This window comes from Hipposideros armiger, unplaced genomic scaffold (assembly GCF_001890085.2).
Source record: "Hipposideros armiger isolate ML-2016 unplaced genomic scaffold, ASM189008v1 scaffold_71, whole genome shotgun sequence".
Taxonomy (NCBI): domain Eukaryota; kingdom Metazoa; phylum Chordata; class Mammalia; order Chiroptera; family Hipposideridae; genus Hipposideros; species Hipposideros armiger.
The window spans coordinates 1,604,947-1,628,451 of NW_017731421.1; the positions used below are offsets into that span (position 1 = coordinate 1,604,947).

The 23,505-nt window shown below is 49.9% G+C and overlaps 1 protein-coding gene across 1 annotated transcript in view; it reads left to right on the plus strand.

The window, feature by feature from the left end:
- Positions 1–23,505, plus strand: part of LARGE1 (LARGE xylosyl- and glucuronyltransferase 1) — a 491,262-nt gene that overhangs the window by 432,780 nt on the left and 34,977 nt on the right. Inside the window, exons 10-11 of the mRNA XM_019642580.1 lie at positions 6,983–7,138; positions 22,056–22,219. Of these exons, the coding sequence (XP_019498125.1) occupies positions 6,983–7,138; positions 22,056–22,219 (320 nt within the window). The remainder of the gene's footprint in view (positions 1–6,982; positions 7,139–22,055; positions 22,220–23,505) is intronic.

The window sequence follows — 23,505 nt, forward strand, 5'->3', positions numbered from 1 at the left end:
CTACCTTTCGGCCCCAGGCTGTGACAATCTGCTGTCCCTCCTTATAAATCTCATTTCTTATCCCTCCTTACCACCTAGACACACTGTTTTCATCCAACTGGCCTAGTTGGTTAGATGACTGTTTCATGAAGTCTGAAACCCGATTTCTTCTGTAATTTTGTGAACACGTGTGATGTGCCTTCAGGTCCATCGCGCCATCGGTCCTGGCCTTGACCACACACTGCAAGGCGGTTGCTGTCGTGTCCCTTTTACATATAAAGGCCTGGCTCTGTGATCTTAGGCGACTTGGCGTGGGCCACGCAGCTGATCCGAGCTGGAGCTGGGCCTGGCATGTAGGTCCGTCTCCTCGTCCCTTCCTACCCTGCATTGCAATCCTGAAGATGACAAGGAAAGGGACATGTCAGACAATTGTGCTTCTAGAAATACCAAACAAGGGTGAAAACTGAGGGAGCTTAAACTCCTTCAAGAGAGAAATGACAAGCTGTTTGGCCCTGAGACAAAAACAAGGAATATGTTTCTCCAGCCTACAGGCCACATTAACAGGGCTTTTATCACTGATTTGCTATAGACAGAGCGTGAGGACTATTGAGAATGTCATCATCATGATTTCCATTCTTGAACCAAAGGGCAGCTGTGGAATACTAACTGCCAGCCAGGCGCTGCAGCGCTCAGGATGAATGATAATAAGCTGTGCTCCCTGCCCACCCAGAAATTCACAGTTCAGTGCTGCCAGGTGCAGGCACATCGGTAAATCATGGTAAGAGCATGCAGTGACTCCTCCAATAGGGCTCAGTGCAAGAGCCTGGAACGCTGAGGAAGGGCCCAGCAGTTGCCTCGGGTATTATATTAGAAATGCTTACCCTGACAATCAGAATACCCAATTTGCAGAGACTAAAAATAAAATAGAGGGGATTGAATGTCTTAGCTGAGAATTCTGGAGTAGGCAGCTATGACATTGGTTCATGGACACAACTGTGTTGACCTCTCCCTCATAGTCACAGGATGGCTGTCATGGTTCCAGTCATCACATCCCTGTTTGTGACAGAAAGGTGAGTGGGGTGAGCGGAGAATGGCACCTTATTATTGGGAAATCAAATAGATGCTTCCCCGTGTATCTTTTTAGGTAACCTTGGGTCACATGGCCGCCTCTAGCTGCAAGGGAGTCTGGGGAATCAGAGAGTAGGGTCATCATGATTGGCTTAGATCGTAAAGGGATCATGAGCTATTCACAGGGGCTGGGGACATTGCAACTATAAATGAAATTAATGTTCCTTTAGAAATGAATAGAGTGGAGAGAGAGACATACTAGGAGGCAACCCCCTGCCACGTGTGGTCTGGGAAACAGAAGGGCATTTGAGCTCAGCTCTGAAGGATGTGCAGGCATTCGCATGGTAAAGAAGAAATAAGGATATTTTAGGGAGGTGGGGCAGCATATGTGAAGGCCCTGAGTCATGAAAGACAGATTCAAGAAATACCAGGAAGTTTTGTAGCCTGGAGGTAGACTTGGGACTGTAAGTGGGAGCCAGTTTACGACAGTTTTAACTGCGGGTCTAAAGAGCATAAATGTTATTCTGTAGGTCATAGAAAGTCAGTGGAGGTCTTGAGGCAGAGACCCGTTTTCCAAACACCCCTTATCCCAGTAACTTAGAAGACATAAGGCCCGTGTTCTTATTCACCTGGCATCTGCACACAGGCTCCAATTTCTTAGCACTTGTGCACCATGAATTATTTTGATGAACCCTCGGGGTTCTAAGTATTTAAGAAGCTGAAGTTTGGGCTGGCCTCTTTCCATCACCTTATTCTTGTACCGAGGTCTCGTTTCTGTCTTTGAAATGCTTTTCCCTGTGTCCTTGGTGGGTGATAGAGTCTCTTGTTTCTCTTCTAATCTTGTCGACTTCTGCTGTCTTCCCAGATGATGTTTAAGTTTCCTGGACAGTCATCAATTTCCCTGGCTTACTGCAGGCTGACTCCAGGTGTGCATGCATACTCGGCCTTTACAGATATTTCAGATCCAATTAGATCCCGCCCATGGGGCCCCGGTGCCTGGCAGCCTCCACAGCCCACCTGGCACGCAACCTGGATGCCTCCTTTTTGCTTCCTGCTGAGCCAGAGCTGCCACCTCTATCTGTGGGAGTCCTAAATCACCTGCACCCTTAGCATCCCAGGGATGCATGGGGTCTCTGTATTTGGGAGGGAAAGATAGGTTTCATTTCTAATCCTGTAATCTTCTGCAAATCTCATGTTCATTTCCATAAATGGAGTCATTTAATGATTACAGACATGGGAGAAATTAGACAGATAAAATCCTAATGTCTCTTATCTCTTTGGGTTCAAATCCTGATTCGTTCACGTTCTAGCTGTGTACCTTGGGGAGATTTGCTGAATGCTCCTCATGTGTAAGATGGCATAATGAGGATATCACTATATAGCGTTGAATAAAGAATCAGTGAGCTAGGACAAGTGACGTGTTCAGAGCAGAGCTTGGGCATAGCAAGGACGCAGTATCTGTGAGCTGCTAATAATAATTCTTGTTATTACTGTGCTAACGTGCCTCAGCAAGTGGAGTAAGTTAGGATAGGTTTTCACAACGAGCTTCATAGACTCACATGTACTTACCAGCAGCTCCTTGCACAAATCTATTTGGGGCACATTCTCCAGTGTCACTCTGTCTTGTGTGTGAAAGCTTGTCAGTAAATGTCATCTACACCGCTAGCTTGCTGCCCCCAAACCAGCAATGATGGGTGATTCTGTCCCTCCAGGGACCAGGAAATGACATTTCTCAGTAGCCAGACAAGCACTGATCAGAATTATCAGCCGTAGTGGTCCAGAGTCAGATTGTCAGAGGCAGGGGTTTTGGTGGAAGGAGCAGCGGCCGGGGAGATACAAGCTAGGCACGACGGCGCGCTCTGCTGCGTCACTCTGGGCGGGTCACTTTCTCTCTCTGGGCCTTGGTTTCTTTATCTTTGAACTTGCCCGGCCTCCCTTTAACATCTCTTCAAATGCACATATCATATGTGCAGATTAAAATGGACAGTTATCGGGCCAGCTAAGTGGCTCAGTTGGTTAAGAGCTGGCTCAAGAGTTTGAGCTCTGAGCAACAGCGGTTCGAGTCCCGGCCTGAACTGAGCAGCCGCTGAGCTGCCAACAGGTGGCAGGATGGTTCAGCTAAATAAATAATTAATTAAATGGACGGTTATTGAATGTCTGCCTCCCCCTCTTAGTCGTAAGGTCCAGAAAGAGAGCATGGTCTGCAGTGCTCACCTCTGCATTCATAGCCCCTCTCAGCACCTGGCAGTAGTCAGTGCTTACTTTAGTATTTGTTGAATGAATGAAGTGGTAGAAAGATAAAGATTTAGGAGCAAGACAGACCTGGGGTTTTTTTGCATTGGGATTGGCCACTTAGCAGCTGAGTGGTCCTGCACCAGTCTGGGCTTCAAGATTAATAATAGAACCAGCCTTACCAAGTTGTTTGAAGATTGAATGTGAACACACACACACACACACACACACACACACACACACAGTCTAATATGTACCATATAACAGGTGTTAGATAAACAATAGCTGTTATTTACTTTTCTGGAGTCTAGCACAGGGGATTGGAGTATTCTGTGTTCTGGTCATTAAAAACTAAGGTGTAAAAAGTAACTGGGCTGACCTGTCACCGGGAAGCTGGATTGTCAGAGGTTTCCCAGAATCCCCTTGGCCTGCCAATCACCCAGCCACCTTCTTCCCCTCCCCTTCTTTAACCTTTGCTGCTTTTTCTATGGCCCCAGTAATTTGCCTGTAGGGATACCCAGACCCCGCTCCCTGGGCAGACACAGAACAGAATGAGGCACGATGGGATAAGAGAGGGCCTGGGGTGGGTGGGGACGCCAGGGTCCTCATCCTAGCTCTGACCTGGTCCAAACTCACCATGTGCTCTTGGGCAAGCCACCTCTCGTCTGTGCCCTTCGCCTCTGTCATCTGTGAAGTGCTCTGCCCATCGACACAGTCTTCCACAGCAGCTAGGAACCTGGGGCTCCAGTGTAGAGCTGGCTTGGTGTCTCTGCTCTGCAACGTGCCAGCCGTGAGATACAGGCAAGTCGAGCGCCATTGCCGGAAACCGGACAATGCGGTTCGATTTGAGGCATTAATGACACAGGGTCTCCCAAGTGCCTGGCAGATGGACGCACAATAAGCTGAGATAGTTGGCGCACCGGCCAGCCCTCATTTTTACTTAGTTCATGCTTCCCCACGTTGAGGGAGCCCACGTTTCCTGCCTCAGACGCCCATCCATCAGCCTTCCTGCTGGCTCAGCACTTGGCCAGCACCAAACTCCTTGGCAGCAGAGACGTGACCCCCACTGCGTGTGAGAGACATCGGCTTGCGTGCCTTTATTTTAATGCAGGCCCAGGACCTTCTCATGTCCGGCGTGGGTGTGTTCTCAGGGGCGGGGCTTCCCAATCCTGCCCTCTCACACCGTTCAGAAGGCGCAGGAAAAGAACCACGGATTTGGTGTTCATCCTTCCCTTAAATGAAAGTGCTGCCAGGTAGCCTGTATCGAAACAGGACTGGCAGGTCCTTTCTGCTCTCTCCTGAGGGCCAGCTGCCCGCTTCCTTACTCACGGCCGCAGCGGACTTCACGCTGGCAGGAGGGCAAGGAGGGCAGAACACTAGTGGTGCAGGCTCGTGGCCCCAAATTTCAGGGGAGCAGGGGAACCCGCATATCTGGGCCACCCTGACCCACAGGCACTGTGCTCGGCATTTGCTTAACCCTCTTCACTACGTTGTAAAGTCGGGGTAACTCATCCCCACCTGGCACATGAGGCAACTGAGGCCCCAAGGGTCAAGCTGCCCAAGGACACACACAGCTCGTGAAGAGCACAGCTGGGATTTGAACCCAGGCAGGTCTGACGGCCCTGGTTCTTCTCGGCTGCTGCACCACTGCCGGGTGTGGGGGGGCAGGGGTACGGTTTGGGCCAAACAGGTTTCCTGCTATTCACTGAGAGAGGGACTCGGTCTTGCAGAGCGGTACGTACCCAGCCAGCATCAAGGGCTGTTGCTGCCATGTAGCCATGGGCCCCTGAGGGAGAGGGCGGAGAGAGATGGGCCTTCCACACCTCTGAGATGGTGGGCCCTGGGCCCTACTGTAGGATCTGACAGACAGACAGACAGTGCCAGACAAGGGAGCCGGGAAGTAAGTGAGCTCCGTACGCCCAGCTCCTCTCAGACTCATCAGCATGGAAGGGCTGAACAAGGACGTTGGGGGATAAAGAGGGAAAGGTGAGAGTTATTTTGTTTCCTCTGTAATGTGACAGAGCAGGAAAAGGAAAGGAAAGTTTCTAAAACCTGTTATCTCCTGTTCTCCGTGGTGTCGAGGAAGGAACATGGGCTTTGGGATCAGATTGCTTCACACTTAAGGTTGAAATGCCAGCTCCAGCACCCACGGACCAGCTCGGTGGTCCTGGGCCAGCGACTGCACCCCAGCTCACGCTTTCAAATTGCATTCCTTGTTAGGGTCATTGTGAGGACCACAAGAAGGCAATGAAAGTGTAGCTAATGGAGAGGTGTTCTCCCGTCCGATGAGTTTCCCTCCTTAGCCACCTCTATTGATGCAGTCTGAGTTTTGAACGTGGTCCCCACGGGGCCAGCATGTCCCCCTGCTTACCTCTGCAGCCACCTCCCCCACCCACTGTGCTCCAGCAGCCACTCGTGACTTCTCAAGTTCCAGATGAGCCACACTGTCCCACGGCTCCTCCCTCTGCCTGGCTTGTGTCCCCACCACCCCCTGTCTCAGGCCCTGTCTCCCCAGAAGGCTCCCACACATCCTTCAGGCCCCAGCACAGGCCTTTCCTACGATGCTTCTCTGAGCATTCTAGATCTACTATTTCTTCTTGGTCCTCCCTCCATTATTACATTCTATTACCTGATGTGGACACAATGTCCCCAGCAGACCATGAATGGCCAAAGGCAGGCACTGCCCACAGGGGCCAGTGGTCACCTCCCAACCCGCTATACTGTGGGCGCTTCATAGTCAGAGTCCGCATTTATTGAGCACCCGCCCTATGCCAGGCACCACCTCCATGCTTAGAGGTATTAACTAGTTGATTTCTACAGCAGCTCTATGAGATAGTGTATCCGTCAGTCCTGGCTGGAGGCAGAAACCACACCAATTATTTGAAGACAGCATTTAATCTTTAAAAATGACAACTAGACACAGAGTGTTCACTTGGTGACTAAATAAGCAAAAACAGAGCATTGCAGGAAGCAGCTACCACACCTGGAGCAGAAGGAACGGAGGGAAGAAGTGGCAATTATTATATTACAACTTGGGGCTGGAACCGCAACCTGGGCTGGAGTTAGCAGGCAGCTCTAGAGGCCGCAGCCCTGGGCGGGGATGGGAGGACAATGACGCTGGTTCTGAGGGTTGGAAAAGCTGCAAAAACCCGTTTTAGCTGCTGCTGCAGGAAGGCAGTGCCAGTGCCGGCATGAAGAAAGGAGGTGGGGCGATGCTCTCAGAAACAGGAAGCAACAGCTGAAGTAGCAAGCCCCTCCCTCCTCCTCCAGACTCCCTGTCCCCCTCTCATGGCCCCTGTTGGCAGCGCCTCTTGGAGCAGCTGGCAGAGCAGAAATAGGGTTCGCAGAGTCCCAGCTTCAGCATCACAAAGCGGGTTTGGAGCTGAGACACAAAAGCTTATACGCTGGCACAGGCGGGAACTGTTACTATGCCCATTGCACAGATGGCGCAACTGAGGCACTGAGCAGTTACACAAACTGGCGCAAGATTAAATGATTACCTAGAGAAGAGCCGGGACCTGAACCCAGGCAACCTGGCCTCAGCACCCTTGCTCTGTACCACTCTGCCGTACATGTCGAATGAATGAATGAATGAATGAATGGACAAGCCCGCAGATAATGCCTAGACCAATGCCCAATTGTGGCCCCCTGCAAGCATGCGGTGCCCCCTGCCTGACAGCCCGCTTATCTGTCGCCCGGCCAGGTCATTCACTGGAACTCCCCCAAGAAGCTGCGGGTGAAGAACAAGCATGTGGAGTTTTTCCGCAACCTCTACCTGACCTTCCTGGAGTATGACGGGAACCTCCTGCGGCGGGAACTGTTTGGCTGCCCCAGTGAAGCTGATGTCAACAGTGAAAACGTAAGTGGCTCACGGGGCTCAGCAGCGCAGGGGCAGCTTCTCTGCCAGCCTGCCAAGGACTCCCAGTGTGCCAGGCTCCATGCCAGGCTCAGGGCATGCCCGGATGAACCAGACCCCACCCCTGCCCTGGGAGTCCACCGTCTGGCGAGGGAGGCGGGCACGTAGGCAGATGGCTTCCATGCTCATCACTGGGGATGCGGAGGGGGGACGCCTGGCCTAGACTAGGTGACGTCAGAAGGGAGTTTCCAAGCCGAGGAATCGAAATGAGCAAAAACACTAGTGAAGCAACAATAAAGGGGCTCTGCGTAGGCAGGAAAGTCTGGGGTCTTTGTGGACATGGCACCCCGACGGGAGACCCGGGATTCCGTGTGGTCAGTGCGTGGGGTAGCACCAGAGATGTTCCCAGGTCGCGGGCTCCTGTAGCGCTTAGCATGGGCGAAGAGTATTAGGTAGCAGCCACAGGCATAGCCAGCCTCTGTACTTTCCGGCTTCTTCACTGTTTATCATTTTTTCATATGCTATATCTTGTTTGATGCTCAGAGAAACCCTTTCCCCCTCTTCCCCCCCAAGTTAGAGCTGAAGAAATTTAGGCACGGAGAGGTTAAGCAGGGTTGCTCACAGTCACACAGCAAACAAGGAGCAAAGCTGAGACTGATTGGAAGTTCTGAGGAGTAGGATGTGGGGAAGTAGCACATCGTAGCAGAAAAACAGGGCATGTGGAATCAGGCTGACCTGGGTTCGACTTTCATCCCTGCCAGTTACCACCTGTGTGACCTCAGGCAACTTACTCAGCCTCTCTGTGCTTCATTTTCCTCAACTGTCAAATGAGGATGAAACACTGTTACAGGGAGGCTTTGAGGCAAGTGAGAAATTGCATGTAAAGGACCTAGCTCCGCGTCTGCCATGCGTTAGATACTTGATGAATATTTGTCCCCTGCCCTCTCCTTGACCCTTAGTATTAGACATAGAGGAAATTGGTCCATTCACTCAGTCAGTGACATTCACTGAGGATCACCTTATGCTGAGCACTGACGCCTCATCACTTAAAATGGACAGTGGTCCCTGCTCTCATGGTGCTTGTATTTTAGTGGGGAGACACAGTTAATAACTACACGAAAAATTAGGAAAAATTATCAGCCAGTGGCAAGTGCGCCACACAACATATTAGTGAGCCCTGAGCAGCCTCTTTGGTTTGGGGGGTCAGGGAAGACTTCCCTGAGGAGGTGCCATTTAATCTGAGGCCTGAGTATAAGAAAGAGTCAGCTTTAGAAGGGCAAAGCATCTGGGACATTACAAATCAAGCCCGCAATGAGATAATCACCTCACATCTGTTGGGAAGGCTATTATCAAAAAACAAAAGATAACAAGAGTTGGCAAAGGATGTGGAGAAATTGGGACCTTGTACACTGTCAGTAGAATGTAAAACCATGCAGCCGTGGAAGAGAGTGTGACGGTTCCTCAGAAAATTAAAAATAGTATTGCCATATGATCCAGCAATTCCACTTCTGGGTATATATGCAAAGGAAACAAAATCAGGATCTCAAAGCGATGCCTGCACCCCCATGTTCACTGCAGCCTTATTCACAATAGCCAAGACATGAAACCATCACTGACAGATGAATAGATAAAACACATGTGGTATACACTCAATAGAAGATTAGTCAGCCTTTAAAAAGATGGAAATCTAACCATTTGTGACAACATGGATGGACCTGGAAGACATCGTGCTAAGTGAAATAAGTCAGTCCCAGAAGGACAAATACTGCGTGATGTCTCATACGTGAGGCATCTAAAATAGTGAAAACCAGAGAAGTGGACGAAGTGGATGGTAGTGACCAGGGACTGGGGGGTAGGGGGGAGTAGAGAGAGTTGTTCAGTGGGCGTAAAATTACATGTACAGGATGAGTAAATGCCTATCGTCAACAGAGTATTGTGCACTTAAAATTTTTTTCAAAGGGTAGATTTCATGTTAAGGGTTCTTACCATACACACACGAAAAGACAGAAACACTTTTGCGGGGGATGGGCATATTTACTACCTTGATTGTGATGATGTAATGTGAGTATATACAAGTGTCCAAACTCACCATGTGGTGTACATTAACTACGTGCAATTCTTTGAGTATCAATTATATGACTCAATAAAGCTGAGGAGAAAAGGAAGTACTTCCTAGTGGAGAAAGTAGCTGGTGCAAAGGCCCTGGGGCAGGGCAGGTTTGATGTGAGGAACTGAAGGATGATTGCCTGTGTGCCCAGGGACTGATGGGGAAGAGGACCAATGGGTGAAGCGGAGCGGCAGGGAGGCGGGAGTCAGACCGGAAGGATGTTGTGAGCTGGGTTAAAGAGTCAGAATTTAGTTTTATCACTATCATCGTTATTGTTTATATTCTTATCTTGGATGTCATGAGAAACCTGTTAGGCTCCCAATGGCAGGGGAGGCCACCTGTGGAAGGTCTGGAGGTACGCACTCACCTTGACCTGTATCAGGATAGCTGCTCGCAAGGCCACCGCGGCTGTCTGTCCTTTAGCCCCCAGCCTTTAGCCCACCAAGTCACACAGGGCCACCTCTAGCTCCAGCCTTTTTCTCTGCATCACCCCAGGTGCCTTTCTCAGTGTCTGCCCTTTTCTATCACTGGCAATGGAGGACAGAAACCCATTAAGCACTTGAAGTCTGTCTCAGATGCTGGGAAGCATTTAGAGGTTTCCACAAACACTGTTCTTTCGGGTTTTCCGCCAGCTCTCTTTACTCAAGTTAGTATTTGTCACTATCATCAACACTTGAGTGCCCATTCGGCAGTTTTTTTCCAAACGCTAAATAAAACTGTTCTCCTGCCTCTTTTTTTTTTTTTTTCCCCTCTGTGGAAGAGGCTGGTAAAAAGCTGTGCAGGATGAAACTATCAATTAGTCATCGTATCAAGGGGTTCCCCGATGCGCTGTCAGTGTCTTACAAAGTGGGACTCCCTTTATGAATGACTCACCAGCGTTTCCTACCACCAGCTTCCCCTGGTGGGCCGAGGAGGGAGGAGAAGTCCTTCGTGGCCCTTCTCGGAATCTGCATTTCTTTGCTCAATGAGCACATGTGTATGCCAGCCATCTGCCAGGCACCATAAAAGGCACTGGGGTTGAAATTACAGGCTGACCCAGTCCCTGGACATAAGTTGCTTTGCCATGGAACAAGCATTAGAGATGTGAAGAGGATAATCTGTCCGGGTTCAGCGAGGACCATGAATGAGAGAGCGGCCTTCCTTGAGCGCTTACCACAGCTGTCTTCCCAGACACCCTTGCGCTTGACGCTGCAGGAGCCACGCCCACAGCCTCTTCTGTTCCTTCTGCATCCCAGGTGCAGGGCCTTTGCGCTTGCTTTCCCTCCGTCTGCACCACCCTGCCCCTACGTGTCTGAAAGTCTCAGATGTGACACCTTCAGAAACTTTCCCTGACCCTCCTCAGCCTCAAGGAGCCCTTTGCCAATCTCTCTGATGTGCCCTATTTTCTTTTCACCAGAGTACATGCACTGCCCACAATTATTTAGTTCAGGTAGCTGTTTCCTAGGTTTTTTTTTTTCCCCAAAGACAAGACCTGAATATAAAAGATCATTAGATTAGGGACTTTGCCTATACTCTACACCTCAGGGGTGGGTCCCTTCCCCCAGGATAGAAGCAAGCACATAATAACCACTTAATACTTATTGAATGACCTGAATGAATAAAGGCAGAGCAGAGGAAGACGTACAGAGTTCACAGAGAACATGCTGGCAGCTTGTGTCCTAGAGCACGGGCACGTTGGGGGAGGCGCGAAGCATGAAGCTGACCGGAAGGGCCGCGGCTGTGCTCCGGAGCTTAGACTCCACCACTGGGCTTTCATCTTGGTCAGACTTACATTTGAGAAAAATCCCTCTGTGTGGAGAATAGGATGAAAGGGAGAAGACTGGAGGCAGGGAGACCACTTAGAGATTGTTGCCACATTCCAGGCAAAAAGGCGACAATGGGTGACCTGAGGGCAGCAGCAGCGGGAGGGAGAGCATAGATGGATTGTTCTGTGGGCACTAGGAACAGGGGAGCAGGTGCAACTGGCACTCATAAATCAAGACAGCAGGTCCCCGTGTCCTGCTCCAGCCAGGTTCCTCTGGCCAAGCCAGGCTGCAGGGGCAAGGGCAGGACAAGGAGAGGGTTTGCAACCTGACACCCCTGGCATGGGGTCTCTGTGGCCCCCAGTCCCACCTCCTGGTCCTTGGCAGCCCACCAAGCCTTATCTGCGAACACGACCAGAGAGAAAGGGCAAGATCTTGGATGCTCCCAGCTCAGTGGGAAGAGGTCATTAGCGCTGTGACAAGTGCACAGATGGTGGTAGTCTCGAAGCAATGAAGTCAGGAACCTCTTCGTTGGACTGCAGATCCCAGATGGGAAATGGCTCCAATGGCACTAAGTCTTGAGACTCATTCAGCCACTTGACCTATAGTGATTCAAACAGTCGCCAGGTGCAGGGCTAGCGGCCCAGAGGGAGCATTGCAGACCCAAGCCTGGCTCTCACAGAGCTTGTCTCGTGAGGGGTGCGGACAAGCCAGGGGTGTGTGATAAATGCATGGATGGCAGTGGGGCTTTGAGAACACACAAGAAGAGCATTGCACACACTAGGAGGAAGAAGGTGCATCAGGGAAGACTTCCTGGGGGAGGTGAGACTTAGAGGATGACTAAGGAGGAGTGAGGGGTATGGAAAGTTCTTTTTGGGGGGGAGGCAGCAGCACACGCAATGGAAACCAGAGATAAACTCAAGCGTGGCGCATTCAGATTCAAATAAAGACAATGTGAGAGCAGAAAGAGCTGGAAAGTTCTTTATTGCATTTTTATAATTTCTTCACGGTGAGCTTTCTGGTCATCCCAGAATACTCATTTCAGAGTCACATGACCTCAGAGAAGCCATAGGAATGCTCTGAGCCTCAGGGTGACGACTTGATAAATGGGGACAGTGATGCCTTTGTCATAGAGTTTCATGGATAATTTATGTTAAACACTGGAAAAAAAGGACTCAGCACAAGGAACATCGTGTGCATTGAGATGCGGTTTTTTTGTTTACCACACACACACACACACACACACACACACACACATGCACACACGCACACGCACGCCACAACGCCCTCCCATCTGATAACAGCCTGTTATGCCACAAATGGATTTCAGGTTTTATTAACTTTCCTTCTAGGAAGGCCTGGCAGAGAGAGGAACCTAGAGAGTTGTTAGATCTCTGTCTCTGAACCTCGTGAGGGCTGTCACATTTACTATAGGTCAAGTAATCCCAGAAGGCTCTCCACCAACTAGGAGACTGCGGATAGGAAGAAGAGGACACGGTGGGTCTTGCTGCCAAGAGAATAAATAAATGCAGGAAGTCAGGGGATTCATCAGCAAGGAGCTAAGAAGCGATGAGCAGGCCCCCATTTTAGAGTTTGATTTGCGGGGTATCAGGCTCCCACAGGGTTGTAGAGTGGCAGTAGCTGATGGGACACTCCTGTCCCATGGTGCGTCCAGCCATCTCTCCCAGGACCAGTAAGTTAATTTGTGTAATTCAGTAAAGCATCCAGTAGGCTTTAGTTATTATTATTTTACTGAAATGGTCGTGGAGGCTAGAATTCTATACCTTAGCATTTCTCTCCCTTTTCCTCAGCAACCCAGCCCCTGTAGCATATCCGAGAAACCCTAGGACACAGTCAGATAGTCACAGGAGTTCTTCACCCCCTAACAGCATCCTTAGCAGGCTTGCATCTGACTTCTGCTGGAATCCTCCCAGAGACGGGGAGCTCAGCCCCCCCAGCAGCCTACTCCGCTGCTAGAAAGCTCCAGAAGCGAAGCCTTTCTTCCCCATGTTGAGTTGAAACCTTCCTGCTGTAAGGAATCCATCCATCTGAGTCCTGTCCCTGGAGCAAACTGAGGACGCCCCCTGTTGTCCCTGACAGCCTGGCAGAGAGCGGATGTGTTTCTGTGCAGTGTGTTACTCAGAAACATGCCACGCTCCCTGAGCGCTGTATTCATGGAGTGATGCTTCGGCATTAAGGACGCCTTCCTCCATCTAAGGGAATTTTCTAGCTGAAGGATGCTCCCCTTTTTCAATGCAAAACCATTAAAATATATATATTTTAACCGATCGGGGTGGGGATCTTGCTAAAGTACATGCCCTTCCCTTAGTCACCCAAGTATACTAAACTCAATTTACAATTTTCAATGACTAAGGTCGCACAGAGTAGACTGACAGGGCAGGAATTGGCCAGAGGAGGGAAAAGGCTGTTTATCCTGGCAGGAAATGGCCTTGGAGTATACGCTGCTTATTCTGCAGATCCCTTTCTGACAGCTGTCACTTTCAGTTCATCAGCTTCAGGACAACCCTTCCTGCACTCAGCTCCCCATTCATCCTTCCCCTGGCAGCCCAAAAAAAAAAAAAGAAAAAGAAAAGAAAAGAAAAGCCAATGGTGTTGAAGTCAGAAAGACAAAGGAATTATCCACTCCCATGTTAGAAGTTAAATTATGAAACATGGCAAACATGCAAAAAAAACCCCGAAAAACAGGGGGGAAAAAAGACTGGACACCCAATAGGTTTTGCATTTATATGGACTTGTAAGTCAATAGACAATGTCTTCAAACTTAGAGCTCCCTTATCCCCTGACCACAGCAGACATCACTAATCGATGGCCCACTCTTTCCACCTACGCTCCATCCCAACCCCAGTATCCTTTCCAAGACGGCACTCCAAGGAACCAGTACCAGCCTCCAAGCGATGCCCGTGGAGATGCTGAAGCCTATTGGGCAGCCCTGTCCCAGGCATGAATCACTCTAGTCTCCGCCGCACTGGGATAGCTCTCTGTGCTGTTCCAAGGCCTTTCTCTGCTGCTTCTAATCGTTGACAATTGGAGATTTCCTGCAGAGAAAGAGAAGGAAATACAACTTCACTCTTCACCACCATCGAGGGAGGTGGGCACTCACATCACATTTCACAGATAAGGAAACCAAAGCTCAGAGGAGAGGCATTACGTGCCCAAAGTCACACAACGCTTAGGGGGTGGGGCCTCAATTTGAAACCAGGTCTAGCTAACTCTAAAATGACAAAGCAAGGCCACGCTTCTGAGGTGGATGTAGTTCCATATTTAAAATGAATGTCATCGTAACTACAACTCATTCAGCGGTTCTTCTGTTGCGTTGTTGGAAAAGTCATGACGCATTTTTGCAACAAAAAAACGGAAAAATACGTATGTCATGACTTTTCCGACAACGCAACAGTTGTTTTTACGCGTATAATCGTCTTGCTTTCATGAACCCTGCGAGGTAGTTATTGTCATCTCCATTTTATAGAGAGGAAATGGAGGCTCAGAGAATTGAAATCATGGAACGGGTTGGTGGCAGCGTGGAACTGGTATTGAGCATGACCCACAGCCAAGCAGCATTACTCCCCAATATAAAACTGCAATACCTGCCCCCACCCCTCCCCCGGCACACTCTCTCTCCCAGGGCTCACTCCTTTAGTTTTCTCTGTAGCACTTACCACCAATCGATAGGTCATATTCTTGACTTACCTGTTTTGTCCATCACGTCTGCCCCCCACTAGAATGAAAGCTCTGTGACTACGTGGATTTGTGTCTGTTTTATTCATCAATAGATCTTTATGCCTGGCACCTGGTATATGCTTAGCAAGTTTGGGTGAACAAATGAACTATTACAAGACCTTTTGAAGCATGTGTGATATGCTAGAAAGTGCTTTCTTGTGCTTGAAATCAGAAGACCGGACCCCAGGACTAGATCTGAGCATAAATTTCACCTTCCACAAGCCTCAGTTTTCTCACCTATGAAATGGCCATAGAGAAACCCAGGCCAGGCTGAGGGTGGAAGGGGTTAAGGCATGCCAGGTGCTGCCAGCCATATGCGGTCTCGTTACCAGCGTTGGCCAGAAAGCTTGTCCCGGATGCCTTCCCTTCCAGCTGCTCTGAGATCCCTGTCGCCCCCGAGAGGAGGGCTTCCAAGCTCAGTTCCCTCCTGCGACAAGGCTGGTGGGCTGCCTGCGGGGCCCCATCCCCTGACACTGAACCCACTAAGCTGAAAAGACAACAGCATCACCATGGCTCAATTAGAAGTTAAAAATAAGACACATATAAACAGATTCTATAAACACTTTACAGCATCGCTGCTCGGCGGTGCCAGGGAACAGATGGCTCTGTGGAAACAGCTGTGTGCCAGAGAAACCCCAGAGGGAAACCAGAATGTATTATTGCTCTCACGTGCAAGCCACATGTCACCAGCTTTTTAATCACACGGTGGGCAGCAGAGCCCGGAGCCCTAAGACAGGCTGCTGCCCCCGGCCGGCCTCCAGTGACCTCCCACCAGCGTGCTACATTCTGGAACCTAAAGGACCAAAGTGTTTGCTGGGAGGCCAGGGGAGGGGATGAAAAGAGCCGGGGTCGTCCTCCGTAGATAATGGCACCACGGATGCCACTGTGACCCGTGTGCTTTGTTCCTGTCCAGCTCCAACTTGTACACACCCCTCTGTCACGCCCCTCGGCTCCGGTTGTCATCTCTGCAGACGTGCCAGGTGCTCTGCACCCTGCGTCTTTACAGCAGCTGCCTGCCCTCTCCTCCTCCACGCACTGGCTCCTTGTGCCGTACGTGAGAGAGCAGCTCTGGAGCAAAACTACCCCCTGTAAAAACCTTAGGAATACTAACGATGGGATTGTAGGCCATTTCCTGAAACTCTGTGCCTCAGTGTTCCCATCTGTGAAATGGGAATCATAATTAGTCCTACCTGATGGGCTCAATGAGGACCAAATAAGGGAAGGCAGGTCAGGAGCTTAGATCAGCGTGGCACATAGCACGTGCCCTCCAAAATTAAGTTTCATTTGTATTATGAATACACAGTATTACAATTATTAATTTGCTTCTTTGTTCCTCCCACCCAGACTATATGAACCATTTAAATATGGAAACTGGCATTCCTTCCCCATCCTTAGCACAGGTCTTGGCATAAAATAAGGGCCTTTTCATTGTGTGTGCGGTACAAATTCATCCCCATACCCAGGAGGGAGAGGACTTTTGCTTGTTTCCTCCGAGTCTCGGTCAGAGCTGGGCAGAGCTGAACCTTTGCTGAATGGACCCAAGCCCATGCCTCTCCTATCCCGCAAAAGAATGAAAGTGGCCCATGGTTGGGTTTCTTTGGTTGGAAAAAAAAAAGCTGGTTTGGATTCCTGAAACTTTGCTGATTAATACACACAGCAGGCAACCAGTGAGCTGTAATCCTTCTGTACCTGTGTGGTTTAATAAAACTTAACTGCTTCATGGAAACCACAGGAGAGAGCCCTAAGGAGGTTTCAGGAGATGGGAGTTAGAGCCTCCGCTCCTCTAAGCCTGTGTCTGGTACCCAGCTGCCTTATCCATCAGCTGAGCCCTGTCTGTCTCATACAGATCCAGGGAAAGCAGAGGAAGTAATGGAGTTCCAAGCCACTGAAAAGCGAAAGGAAGATGAACATACAAAGCAATATTCTTGAGTGTTACTTTGCCCACCAGATGGCTCTACCACTTGTTCTAAGGCATCAAAAGGAGAAGTGTCACAAGGAGAAATTGGGGGCTTCAGACAGATGCCTTCCTTGGTCCACTGTACTCTGTCTCCATCACTTACTGTCTAGTTCAAGTAGGCGTGTTAGTTAAGGGACTACAAGCAATTACAGAAGGGGCCCAACCTGCTAGCAGTGTATGTATGACTCACGAATAGTCCACATGGGTGCTCCTGATTGGCAGGTGGTTTTTCTCTAGAGTCCCAGACTCCTTCCGTCTTGTGGCTCTGCCCTCCATGGAGCTTGGGACTCCTGTCCTGAGTGTTTTTGCTCTGGTTGACAGAGTGAGGACGGTGCAGGAGACAGCCTGAAACATGGCTTCTCTGTCAGCCAGAATCTGCCCATATTCTACCGACTACAGCTTGGCTACACAGGTACCCGAAACTGCAGGAAGGTTGGAAACACAGGCTGGCTGTGACCCCAGGAAGAGAGGGGAACGTGAATATTGGTGACACAGAAGGTCTGTGCCACCGAGACAAGCCCACGCATCAGTCCCCTACAGTCACAGAACCATCTAGCGTTAGACCTGGACAGAGCCCCAGAGATTAACTTCATGATGGGCAAGACCTCGGAGGACGTACGCCGGGAGGAAATATCTCAGCTGCTCTGCTTGCTCACCTTGTGGCCTCGAACAAGCGGCTCAACCTTTGAGGCGCTGAAACGGGACTGATAGTAGCCCCTACCCCATAGAGTCGGTGTGAGTGTTAAATGAGAACGTGCCTGCAATCTGTCAGCACATTACCTGGCCAGTGAGCACATGACCCTCGAGAGCTCTGTTCTGAAACCGACACGCCTTGTCTGGCTGTGAAATGGCAGAAGTGAGTCGCTCAAGGTCACGCAGAACATAACATGAGTGTCAGAGGGAGCAGTCTCAGCTTCCGGTTATCCCGGTAATCTCTCTGGTTCCTCCTGACTTTGAACAGAAGTCCGTCAGGCCAGAGGACATACTCCCAACCCCTCTGACTCCTCAGCCATCACCTCTGGCAGCTCAGAGGTCCATCTAGGCCCACTGTCCTTAAGGATGGGAAGAAATAAATGCAAACCACTTAAAGGGCCATTTTCCCCAGAGTCCAACTTTCCCTTTGCCTCAGCTGGTTGCCCAGAGAAGCAATTTAGCAAATGCATTTTATCTCAAGAGAAATCAGTCTTTTGTTTCTGTGACTTGCTTGTCAGGAGCCCCCTGCTTCTCCCTGTGGCGGGAATGGAGTGCGGTAGCATTCGGGTCCTGTTGGCGAAAGCCCCTCTCTGGCTCCATGTCTCCCTGGAGAAATCGCCAGTAACCTGGGTGAAAAGGAGGCCGTTTTTAGCTGCTCCGAGCCTTCCCCCTGGAGATAACATCAGCCTTGCCGTCAGCAATAAGCAGTCCTAGATTAGAACTTGAAAAGGTACATAATGTAATCGTGGCAACACTGCTTAGGTTTGTGTAGCACTCTACAGTTTACAAAGCACATTTGCATGCATTTCCTCATTTGAGAAAATTACGGGGAGTTGGTTAACTACAGGAAAGTAGAAAGAAGCCAATAACATTCATCTGTGAGGCCAGCACGTAGAAGAAGCTTTGTTTAACGCTGCGATGTGTTCCCTTTGGTCTGTTCTCCGATGTGGTTTTCTTGTTTCTCTTTTTGCTGTATTGGGATCAGACTGCATACGCATTTTTATGGCCTGCTTTGTTCATGGAGCATTGTATATCTTCCACCAGCTCATTTGGTCCTCCCATCCATCCCCCCCGCCCCCTAGGAGAGAAGTAATTGTGTTGTGAAAAGCTCCCTGGTTTGAGGTCCAAAGACTGGATGCTTCTCTCTAGCCGTGTAACTGGCAGGTTTCTGAAAAGTTGTGAGCCTCAGTTTCCTTTTTGGTAAAATGGAAATGGGTGCTGAAGGATTAAATTAATAAAGCAGTGCACCTGACAAACATGTGGCACTGCCCCTGGCACATAGTAGGCACTTCTTCCATGTTAGCTAAGCAAAGATGCAGCCTTTGATAATATAACTCTATTGATAATAAATGTAGTAAAGCTCATGGAAGGCAGCTCGTGGGTCCGGAGCCCCACAATTCTGACATCATATGTCTAACATCATACCTGATGTGCTTTCCACAATATCCAGTGTGGTTGGTAGACAGTGTTCCTTAGAACCCTACCCCTTAAGCACTGGGATGGCCACAGGTGACTTGGGGATGTGGATGCCATTGAACCACATTATTGGTACCATGAAGTTCATAGATACAGGCCACGTATCCCCCAGGATTGCTGGTAGGCCCTCCCCGCTAGGGCAGGCCACACTTTGGTAGTTCCGGGAGTCCTTTCATTGGTCACTGTTCCCTTTCTTAACACGCAGTGGCTATGAGCACATCTATTACAGGCTTATTGAGCCCACAGAATACTCTAGTCCAGGGGTCAGCCAACTGTGGCTCGCAAGCCAATGCGGCTCTTTGGGTACGTACATGTGGCTCTGACGTAAAATTGAAAATGAAAACAAAACTATCATAGTTTCATTTATAAAATTTTTAAAGGATAGTATTCACATAACAGTGATTTCATTTGTTTTATGGCTCTCGAATAATTTTTAAATTGTTGTGAGGGGCAGGATTGGCTCTTCCATCTCAAAAGTTTGCCGACTCCTGCTCTAGATGTTCTAGGTTCGGGGGATTCACAGATGGATGGGGTACAGCTCCTGCCTTTAGGAGCCCCCTATATGGGTGCTTTTCAGAAAATGGCTCTTGGGGCCGTTTACCTCAGAATATCATTTTCCCCCAACTCAAGAGTGTGTGCCTGTGTGCGTACAGAGGGGAAGAGAAACCCCAACCACACGTGCATCCTTCCCGTTCTGGTTACTCTCTTTCTTTTTCACATGATGATAAACGTCTCCTTTGAAACCTAGAGAAGGACCCTTTTCTCCATGCACACGTGCCTGGCCACACACATGCACGCGTCCTCACATTCCCAGTCCTCTGTCCATTGACCTGGGAGCCATGCACTGCTGTCAACACATTAAAAGCACAACACAAAACAACAACCCACCCCCCGCAAAACAACAAAAAACCTTGCTTTTGCAAAGAACTTTGCAGATGTTTATTCTCTGAAGGAGATTAACTGTATGTGTTCTTTTGCAGTGTGGGTGAGCAAGGGAGGGAGAGTATCAGCTGGCTAGGCATCCTCCTAGGACGCATTGTGGTTTCCAGGCTTATGTGGGCTCCTCAGGGAGAAAGGATGGGGACTGTCCCTGCCACTCATGAAACAGGGACTACCGGGCCCAACCAGCCCCTGCCTTCCCTGCCCTCCAGACCCTTGCCCCACCATCTCTTTCAGGTGATGTTTGAGGACAGAAAGCACCCACCTAGGTGTCTTCAGGGGCCCAGGTGTCTCCCTTTGCTAATTGTAATAATAACAACCATGATAATAGACAGTGTCTGTTGAGTCGTTACCTCACTCCAAACACTGTACTCTTTACATGCAGAGTCTGTTGGAATCTTCCCACAATCCTCTGGGGTAGTGACTATTATTATCCCCATTTGACAGTGGGAGAAATTGGAGCTCAGAAGGGTTAAGTAATTCGCATGCTCACCCAAGATTTCGCTGGCAGGAGTGAGATGGACCCAGTAACCTCGGCCGCTGTGCTGCGGTTACTGAATGAGCTTCTTTGCTGGAGAGGCAGCTGGTGGTGGAGGGACACAGACCCAGGCTTGGCCTCCCTGAGTGACCTCGAGACCTTGAAACTGCTCTCTCAACTATCAGATGAGGCTGCACGTGCCTCAGGGAGGCTCTCAGGAAGGGGAATCACGTGTGCCCAGAACTTTGCTCGGAGCCTGGCGTGTGCTGGTTTGCTGTCCAAAACCTTTTCCATCATCACAGACCCGTGAACGGCAAACACTGGAACCAATAATGACTTAAGAATGATCACCTTCTGTGCATAACATTAAGGAATCCGGAAGGCAAATTAGAAGGCCAGGCCTTAACTTCACAGTGGTCCCAAGCTTCTGTGTGCCGCAGATATTTCTCACGCGTGTGACACAGGAATATTGAGCTCCTGTCATGCACTCAGCACGGTGCTGGGGTCCCAGAGGGAAGTGTCACAACCTCGCCGGGAAAGTTGTCCGTAAAGAATTTCAGCTCAAGCTGACAAGTGCTTTCGTGGCCTTGCGGGTTGAGTGCCTCTTGGAGCAGGGAGGAAGTGGGCCCACGCTAGCTGGCAGGGCCTGCAAAGGCCCCACAGAGGAGCTGAATCTTGAATGGTAAATAAAAGGTACCCAGGTGGAGAAGACTGGGTGAGGGGTGGAAGGGCGTGTCAGAGGGAAGAACGTATGCAAAGTCATGGAGGGAAAGGCAGGTTTTGGGGACACAGAACATCACTGGTGCAAGTACAGAGTATGTGGGGGCCAGGGAGAGAGTGTGATTGTCAGCGAGGATCTGGATTTAATCCTGCAGGGCAGCAGGGGCCACTTGGCTCCTAGGATCTTAGGTGAAATGAGAATTCTAATTTCTGGCCTTACAGTGATGGCATCGTGGTACTCTTCAGATAGGCAAGCACATGGGAGGGGGCTTGAAAAGCTCAGGAGTATCCCTGATGACATCCTTTTTAACACTTAAAAGTTGTAGATAGCTGAGGCTGTCTCGTCGATCACTGGGTCTCAGTGATTCTCCAAGTGGCATTTCAGAAGACGTGGATGTACTTGGAGTTGGACCTGGCTGTTCAGAGAATGCTAGGAGCATTTAGTGGGCAGGGGCTACCTGTCCCCTCATACATGTGCCAGGCTCACATAATAAAGAAGCACCTCACACAAAAAGCCAGTGACACCCTATCAGTCACCTGTTGCCCCAAACCCATAAAACCTCAGTGGTGTACGAGTATAAGAAGTATTTATTGAGGCAGCTCTGCCCATCTTAGCTGGGCTCCATCCTCTGTGTGGGCCAGTTAAGGACCCTGCGCCCTGCTCCAGGTGTCTCACCTCCTGCCATCTAGCCCATGCGTGTCGCCCTGACCATGGTGGAGGCAGGGTGAACATGCAGTCCCCCTGAGGTCCAGCCCTGATTCAAGCATCAGGGAAGTAGGCTCTGCCTGTTCAGAAAGCAGCACTGGAAGTCACATGACAAGGGGCAGGGCTCTGGGGAGGGGTGGAGAACTGTGGCGATGAATGGAGTCATCTGCCATCACTCACACCTTGAGAAATAATGCCAGAGCTGTCCATCATCGGAGACTTTTTGAAATTAAACGGCAGAGGAACCTGAAAATAGCGAAACCTGTCCTTCTGTGTTTGACGGTCAACAACGTCCAATGGTGACAAACTCAGGGGAGGGCAGGGCATTCCTTCTCGGTCCCAAGCCCCTTGTCCTACCTTTCAGCTCCAGAAGCAGCTCTCGGAGCTGGATGAGGACGACCTGTGTTATGAGTTCCGGCGAGAGCGTTTCACCGTCCACCGGACCCACCTGTACTTCCTGCACTATGAGTATGAGCCCGCGTCAGACAACACGGATGTCACCCTGGTCGCTCAGCTCTCCATGGACAGGTATGGCAGATGCGCCCCGCCCTTCATGCTGGCCCCTCACGGCTGCTCGCCCTCTGGTCTGATGGAGAAGGGAGAGAGGGCCTTGTGGTTGGAGGTTATGGAAGCCTGACGTGGTCGGGCTGCCGTCTCACCCCCGCCCCAGCACTGAAAACCAAGGGCTCCAGTCTTTCCGTGGTGGGGGTGGTCTTAGGGTGGAGGGAAGGATTGATTCTAAGAAATGGAACTGTACTCAAATTGCCTCAAGGAAAAGGGGGTGCATTTAGGGGAACACATAGACTGGAACCGCAGTCACTACTGGGAAACAGTTGCTGTTTCGTTTCTTCTCTATGTATTCATGCAATAAATGTCCCTCAAGCTTTAATCAGGTAATACTGACATGATCCCCGCTCTTACGAGGCTCACAGTCTATTGCACGGGTTCTCAGCCTTGGCTGGGGACACATTGAATCGCCTGGGGAGCTTTTAAATTCACATCCAGGCTCCACTGCAGCCCAGTTAAGTAGGAATCTTTGTGGGGTCGAGACCTTGAATTGTTTTCAGTTTTCAGTGATCAGAGTTGAGATCATGGGGCTAGTATATAAACAACAGTAAACAGTTAAGTAAAATGATTTTAATTGCGGTCAGTGTTTTTGGAACGAACCAGGACAGACAATAACAATGTCAAGTGAGGGACCTTCTTTAGGTGGTATGGTCGAGGGAAGTGCTTCTAAGGAGGGGACGTTTCTGCAGAGACCTGGAGGATAAGAAAAGGAATCAGGCATGCACGTTACGGAGGAAGAGTTTTCCAGGTGGCTGAAATCGCAGGTGCAAAAGCCCTGTAGTGGGAAGGGGCTTGCACGTTCGAAAACCTGTTAGAAAACCAGTGCAGCATAGCAGGGGATCAAGCGGAAAGTGCCTGAGATTAAGATGATAAAACATTAGAAACTCATTATATTTGGACTTCATTCTAAATGTCATGAGCGGTTATTGAAGAAATTTACGCAAAGTTATTTGATCTAATTTATGATTCTGAAAACACCTCCCTGGCTGCCAGGAGATAAATGGATTCAAAGCCCCCAAGGTCACTCACTCAGGGCCACACTTTTCTATCACTGCTGTCCTGTGTGCCTCCTTCCCATCTCGGCTGATCAGCTTCCTCTTCACTTTACACGTGGACCATAGTGGCTGCCCTTGCACCAGCTTTCTTCGTGTTATCCCCCCTCAGCTCCCACAGTTAGGAACAGAGTTTGATTGTCTGATTCTGTCTCTGAGCCTCCTCGGACATGTCTGTTCATCATATGGATGCGA